Raw genomic sequence first — 8,057 nt, forward strand, 5'->3', positions numbered from 1 at the left:
TCTGCTGACCAGCATCACTGGTTGCTAGGATGCTGTCTGCTGACCAGCATCACTGGTTGCTAGGATGCTGTCTGCTGACCAGCATCACTGGTTGCTAGGATGCTGTCTGCTGCGAATGGAGTGTATGGGCCTTAGCACCACCCCCCATCATGCCTCGTTGCAACAAATTCTTGTATGTATTACCAATAGGTACATTCATTTTTGCATGGAACACCATTTGTCACGCGAGCATGTGCCAGAATTCCCACTCTGAAAAACCTGGCACGGCCGGCTCTGTGAAACATGTGACCCTCTTCCACAATTATCCAAAACTGGAAAAAGGTTTGGCTGGAGTTGGGCTTTGAGTGCGTCTGTAGTCCTGGATAGAGTGCTATCTGGATCCCCCACCCCGCCAGGAAGATTCACCCACTCTGTTTTTCATAGTTACTAGAAAGTGATGGGAAATCTTAAATGTAGCAGTTGTTGCTGTCATGACAGGAAGTGACAATAAATCTCTCCAATGGGACACAGACAAAAAAACAACCTGAATTGGTATTGTACCCAAAACTTAAAGAAGATTTTAGCCATAGATATCATTTATTGTAAGATCCAGGAAAAGCTGTGCATGTAATAAAGTTCAGTTTATAATTTGTATAACAGAAACAGGATATCCTATCCGCAATAGGTGCATGACTAAGAAACCGCTATAGCAGCGATATGACAATGTTCTGCTCATTGTGTCTCCTTCTAGGCCAGCGATGACGGTGAAAGTATTGGGAACTGTCCATTCAGCCAAAGGCTATTCATGATCCTCATGCACAAAGGATGCCCCTTTACCTTGACCACAGTGGACATGAAGAGGTAAGCACAGCACTCAGGCCAAAACATCAAAATTCTACATCCTAAATGATCCCAGAAATTTAAAGCTGTACTCCAGGCAGATCTAAAAGACACAAACTAAGGCAGCGCTGTATCATTAATACATCATTAAATCATTTTTTTAATGAAAGCAGAGGAAGTACCTGAATTTGACTTAGTATTAGCCTCCTGCAATCACTAATACAGCAGATCTCAGGCAGGGGGAGAGAGAAGCAGCACAAGGAGTCAATCAGATGTGCTGTAGTGCAAGCAGCCTGCTGATAGGAAAGGTCCCCACACACCTTACGATAATCGTACGATAATCGCGGGAAATCCCGCGATCGTACGATTATCGTAAGGTGTGTGGAAGCCGTGCGACCTCTACTACTGTAAGGTCGCACGACTTTAAACTTACGGACATGTTCGAAAACCCGCCGAGCATCGTACGATGTTCGGCAGGTGTGTAGCATGTTCATGAGATAAAAGCCGGCATTGTGGTCATCGGAAGCCCGCCCCTCAGGGGGCGTGGCTTGCGATCATTGCAAGTACGATCTGCCTATGCAAGATGGGCAGATCGTACGTTTTTTTAAGTACCTTACAACCATCGCAAGACAAAAGTCTTGCGATGGTTGTAAGGTGTGTGCCCAGCCGAAGAGAGAGCAGAGATAACTCATCAGTGTGCTGCTTCTCCTTTTACTGTCCAATTACAAGGTAGGGATGGAGGGACCTGAAAGTGGATCTTCAGCAGAGAAAGATGTGGTGCCTTATCATGCAAGAAAAGGCTGTAAGGCAGAGCTGTGTAAATCTTAGGATTGGATGGACAGAAATACAAATCCATTGGCAGGTATAACAGCTCCAGTATATGTATTTTATATGTATTTAGCCTGAAGTTCACCTTTAAAACATACCCGTCATTCAAGGAGGCAGCCATATTGTTGTCTGAATAATATATAAGAGGTTTCTCTCTTTCCCTGCAAAAAAAAAAAAGTAACCTCAGTCTTGCCACCTCCATGTCCCTTATTTGTAGGGAATTTAAACACTGAATTTTGGCTGAACCCAAAACTTTGTAAGGAGGACAGGTACACTTGAAGTTAGGTGCAGACCTCATTAAAGGATTGCTAACCTCCTTCTAAGAATACTAGCTGCCAGGCCATCATGCTGATCCAGTGGTTCAAGTACTTTCAAGTCACTAAGCTGGGACAAGCTGATTAAAAAAGTCAGAGCCAAGGTTCAACTGTATAATGGTTTCACGTCAGCAAATACTGGATCAGCATGACAGCCAGGGAACTAGCATTTTCAGGAGAGGTCAGCCTGCATATTTTGTTATAAGTTTTCTTTCTGAGGAAGCACAGGACATTTACAGTATACTCCCCTGATATTTTAAACAATATCATGTATGAAGGCTGTGCTTTGTTTAGTATTAGTGCATAGTGACTATATTTCAGCGCTCCTCGGATGGTCCCTCCACCACCACCCTCAGGCCCAGGAATGATGGCCACTTAGGCCCAATGGCAATCCTAGGTGCCACTCACATAAGCAGGAACACCTAAGTAATATGGCAGGTGGAATGACACTACATTCAATGCAGACATGTATATCTGTATATGTCTCTAAAGGTATATAAAGAGCATCATAATGAGATGTGTTGTATGCATCATTGTTGAAAATAAAAAAAACCTCTGTGTTCTTTTTTTTTTTTATCACAAAGGGCACCGGAAGTCCTGAAAGACTTGGCCCCGGGGTCACAGCCACCGTTTCTTCTTTATGAGAATGAGGTCAAAACAGACACCAATAAAATTGAAGAGTTTCTGGAGGAGAACTTAGTGCCCCCAAGGTGAGATAAAGACCTGGGCAGGAGGCCTGCTAGTTGCTGACATCAGAGCATGCCCAGCCAATCCCGTTCTACTATGCCATGTTAAGAAATGTATAAAGGACAATTCAGACCTGTCCATTAAGGCAAATCATGCAATGAATAAGCTAGAAACGTACCAGAACATGACAAAAATCAGACATTCGCCTTTTTCCCCCCGATGCAGCGCAACACAACATATAGTATTATGTTACCTTATGTTATGACAATCTGCAACGCAGGAACATTGGCTTTTGGAATAGCGTGCCATTGACAATGGCACCACACCATGCTAGCACATGTAACATTAACAAGCACGATCCTACAACACACTGCGCTAGTGAGGTCTGAATGGACCCTTAAAGTATATTTAAAGTCCATTTTGTTTGGAGTATGAAATAGTGAAAACTCATATTTTTTTATTTAACTTTTTAATCTGTGCCCATTGGGGAGATTCCACTGCACCTCCTGTCCTGTAGATACAACAGGAAGTAAGAGGAAATCTCTCTAAAATAAGGGGAATCTTTTAGATAGTTGTCAATGGAATAACTGTTTTGGAAAATTTCCATTCCTGTCCTGGCGACAACTCAAAATTCTGGATTCACCCTCACTTTCAATACACAGTGAAGACCCAGGTTTTAACCCCTCACCACCATCCAATAAAAACAAAGTAAAAAATGATTGGCTTCAAAACAGTAACTCAATAGCCGGTGCTCATTTATTTTTAAACAAGTATTGTAAAATGACACTCGAAATCTTGTTGAATCAACTCCTAGACATTTCCTTTAATCCTTTTCTCATCCATGACAGACACCCTGACTTTCCTGTCCTGTCCTGTCAGTGCCATAGTCTTGAATCTAAAAAGAATGCATTTACATGGTTTGCACACTCATAACCAATTTATATGGAGGTTGAAATGCTTGTAAAATGCAGCTTGCTGGAGTTTCTAACAACACACTGCCTGGTGTGACTATGAGAAAGTTGCTACTGTATCTCATCACTTTACATTCTCTACAATGTTATTGTCGTGTTAGGGAGACAAAACTGACAGAGTGGAGTTGCTGAAGTCTGGCTAAATGTTCAAAGAATCCTACATATCTACTGACTCTGTATGTATATATAATTATATATCTATATATATCTATATCTATATAGATATAGATATATATATACATACACACACACACTAAGTGTGTGTATTTAGTATTGTGCAATAGTTTTAGGCAGGTGTGAAAAAATGCTGTAAAGAATGCTTTCAGAAATAAGTGTGTTAACCATTGATCCTGACCAAATCTCCAACTCCATTGGCAGAAATGCAGCCCCAGACTTGCAAGTAACCTCCAAAATGCTTCACTGTTGCTGCAGAAACTCATTATTGTACCGTTCTCCAGTCCTTCAGGGAGCAAACTGCCTCCTGCTACAGCCAAATATTTCAGATTTTGACTCATCAGTCCAGAGCACCTGGTGCCGTTTTTCTGCGGCCTTGCTGCCAAAAAAAAAACATACCTTCGAAATGGAAACAAGGCTAAGTCACTCAACTATGCATGAAAACATAGGAACTGGGGTGCAGAATGATGGCAGCAGGTGCTCTGGACTGATGAGTCAAACTAGGAAATATTTGGCTGTAGCAGGAGGCAGTTTGCTCACCGAAGGATTGGAGAGCAGTACAATAATACAACCGGAAGCGGAGCCCAGAAAACACGACGGGGGTGTCGGGTCGCTTATTGGATCGTAGAAGCTGAGCCGCCAGATCTACAAAACTGAACAGACTCACGGCGGCTTTTGTCTGTTTAACCCCTTCAGACTTCATGACGGGATTATCTGTCATGGGTCCTGATGGGGTTAAGGCAGCCTACATCCACAGAAGATCTGTGCTTAGTTCTCCAAAATGTTTGGAAAAACCTACCTGCCGAGGTCCTTCAAAAAATGTGTGTAAGTGTACCTAGGAGAATTGATGCTGTATGAAGGCAAAGGGTAGTCACACCAAATATTGATTTGATTTGGATCTCTCTTCTGTTCATTTACTTTCCTACAATATACTAATGGATTTTTTTTTCAATTTAAGTTATCCCAGTATGACACCCAAATACAAGGAATCCACCTCAGCTGGGAATGACGTTTTCCATAAATTCTCAGCCTACATCAAGAATCAAGTACCAGCCTTAGAAGACAGTGAGTATACAGGTTATACAACATTATGGTAAAAGCAAAAGACTACAGTATGCAAGAATCCGACTCTAAGGTTGTTGCTATAATAATGCAGCCTTACTTGTCAGGAAAAATCTGTCACTGAAAAATAAAATTATGCTTTGAAAATTTGAGGAGAAAATGGGAGAGGATGACCAGTAATAAGGTAGATGGATACAGTCACAGAAAATATGAACATGCCATATCAAAGACTTAAGGCCCAAAAAAGACCAATCATTCTGGAGAAATGCTGTCCATGCATCAACATTGACTTGATGACAGAAACACAAAAAAGGGGCGCCTTTCATAGTGCAGTATCGTTTATTCCAAAAGAACAGGCATAAAGGTGAACTGACAGGTACTCACAATACTGAAGTTTAAAACAAGCTGTAGAACAGTAAAAACCGGAGCAGTAAAAGAATCCGAATGACGTGTCCTGTGTAAAGCACTTCTTTTACTCATTCGGATTCTTTTACTGTACTGAGTACCTGTCAGTTCACCTTTATGCCTGTTCTTTTGGAATAAACGATACTGCACTAGGAAAGGCGCCCCTATTGACTTGATGGCAGTTAATAATAATAACCTGTCTGGGATACAAGTGTGCTGTTATTCATTGGTATTCTCTCCCTATCAAATCAGAAATGTCAGCCCAGTATCGGGCTGTAAGGTCCCCCATGGGGCCTGACTGGTCTACTGCATGACCTCAGGGCTGATACCTGACATTCTGTCCTGGTTGCTGGAAGGGGGTAAAACTACCAGTTAACAAAGCCTCAGTTTTCCTGAGGTAATCCCAACAGAGAGAGTGAAAAGGCAAAAAGGTGGAGCTCTGGACCCTGACTTTATCAGAGTTTCTAGATTGGGTGTGGAGGTGCTTAAAATGTGTAGGCAGCCCTCCAGTAAGCTGTGACCATGTGCTAGGTCCTTAGAACAGAAATGTCAATGAAAAAAAAAGATTCCAGAGATCAGTAGATTTATTGTGAGGTTTTTATGAAAAAAATATGTTTTGGTTGTAAAAAAAGGTGGTCCCCTTCACCAGGGCTATAAATACAATACACCAGTGGCCAAATACAATAAATGCAATTTTTGTACTTGATATTTTTAATGCGATGATGGAATACAATCATTTTTTTCCCTAGATCTGCAAAAGAATTTGCTGCGCTCATTCCTAGTCATAGACCGTTACCTAAACACTCCACTGCAACATGAGCTGGCCAAGGACCCCAAAATGACCGAATCCAAGAGGAAGTTCCTGGATGGAGATGAATTGACACTACCAGACTGTAACCTTCTGCCCAAACTGAACATCATCAATGTAAGCAAGAAATGCAAAATCGTTCAGTTTTTGTACTACTAAATTAGCAAGAGTGTGTTCGTTCCAGAAAAGGAATGGTTGGGGATATTACAATGACGAACTGTCTTAGTGGGTAAGATATGCAGGAGTGTGGCAAAGGGTATAGCGGTGGGCAGTGTAGCCAGGAGAGGAAGTCCAGAGGGTATGATGGTAGGTAATGTCTATAGGCGAGGAGCGCAGAAGGTACGGCAGTGGGTGCAAGATTTAAATATGGTATAATGAGAGTTATCTAGGATTCCCAAGGTGAGCTGCCCAGGGCTGTCCCAGGGAGAAATCCTTACTGGGGGCAGAATCCACCAGTGGCAAAACGAAACTCACTGAGGCATTATCCTGAATGGACGGTGTGAAAATGTGCTGAGAAAACGAAACTCTAGCTGTTATATATTATTTAGAAAGGTTGCCATGTGTTTTCTAATTTTAAAGGGTCAGTTCACCCAAAAGTGCTACCGGTAGTAATTCATGTGTGGGGCATGGTAGACCGAGTCAGCCCTTGGCTTTTTTAAGTCTTGGATACTCCACCAGTGAAATTTTACTATCATAATAAAGTCCTCAAGAGAGGAAGAAACTGTCGAGTCGTATAGAGTATCAAAATCCAAAACATTAGTTTTAGTTTTGGATAGAGTAGAAAAATGGGTAAAACCCCTGTCAGAGGAAAACTTTCCAAAGCAGTTTATTCATTTTGAATGGGCTGTCCATGCACCCCAATGTCTTTTTTTTATTAGACCTGCACCTTTTTTAACAACAAAATGCATTGGCTTTGTGGTGCGCTGAGTAGATGGGTTAGAATGCAACTTAAAGTGCACCATACTGCAAAACACAGGGGGCTGTGCATTATACTGGATCGCGGTAAAACACCTTTTTTTCTTTCTTTCCTGCAGACTGTTTGCAGACACTATCGCCGTTTCGAGATCCCCAGTGAACTGAAAGGTTTATCACGCTACCTGAACAATGTAGCACAGCTAAAAACCTTCACTTACACCTGTCCTAACAAAGATGAGATTATACTCTTTTATCGGCCTGTGGTCAAACCAATGCCACGCTGACGGCCTTCTATCCAAAGGTTTGAACTCTTCACCGCTGCATCCAGTATGCACGTGCAGGAGTACCATCACCGTCCCTTTGGCTACAAAGACTTTTGTGTTGCAAGAGCGCCCTCTACAGCTTTCAATATGCAATGTCAAACAAGGGTATATAAAACACTGAACTGACCAGCCAAGCAATGTTAATTCCAATGCCTTCCATGGAGATAATACAAGCAGACCTGACTTCGTTCAAGGAAAAAGACTCTATTGATTCTGCATACATAACCATGTTTCAATATTTAAAAAAAAATCTTGAGGGGGGCAATATGTGGTTCCAAACTGGAAAAACCATGTTGATAATTACCATTGATGGATATTCTAGTCAACCTCTCCACTGCTTGAAATCAGTAGGCCATCCAAAGAACCCATTCGGAATCCTTCTTGTACTGGTATGACTCTAGTAAAGTGTATACAGATTGGTTACTCTGGATTACAACTTTGCTCCTTGAGCTGTTTATTGAATAAAGACCGAGTTGAGATGGTTCCATTTATGGAGACAACATATATTTCCATGGGTATATCCACAATTTGGCCACCTGCTCCATATCTAGGATTTTAACACAATCCAATCCCATGGGTATTAAATATATAGTTTACCGATAAAATATATCTCTGTTATCTCATTAAGAATCTACAGGTATTCTGTTAATTTAATGAAAACTTTGCATGCTGATATTTAGATATGTAAATAAAGACATTTGTTTTAAAAACAGGTTCATGTGTCTGAGGCTTTTATAAGTGAGAACACACA

The 8,057-nt window shown here is 41.5% G+C and overlaps 1 protein-coding gene across 1 annotated transcript in view; it reads left to right on the forward strand.

Annotated features, from left to right (window-relative positions):
- The window catches only part of CLIC3 (chloride intracellular channel 3), a 26,616-nt gene extending 19,137 nt beyond the window's left edge, over positions 1-7,479 (forward strand). The window contains exons 3-6 of the mRNA XM_018556746.1: positions 2,546-2,671; positions 4,752-4,858; positions 6,010-6,185; positions 7,103-7,479. Coding sequence (XP_018412248.1) covers positions 2,546-2,671; positions 4,752-4,858; positions 6,010-6,185; positions 7,103-7,267 — 574 coding nt within the window. The 3' untranslated portion in view covers positions 7,268-7,479. The remainder of the gene's footprint in view (positions 1-2,545; positions 2,672-4,751; positions 4,859-6,009; positions 6,186-7,102) is intronic.
- The last annotated feature ends 578 nt before the right edge of the window (positions 7,480-8,057 follow it).

Source organism: Nanorana parkeri, unplaced genomic scaffold, assembly GCF_000935625.1.
Source record: "Nanorana parkeri isolate BGI_ZX_2015 unplaced genomic scaffold, ASM93562v1 scaffold251, whole genome shotgun sequence".
NCBI classification, from domain to species: Eukaryota; Metazoa; Chordata; class Amphibia; order Anura; family Dicroglossidae; genus Nanorana; species Nanorana parkeri.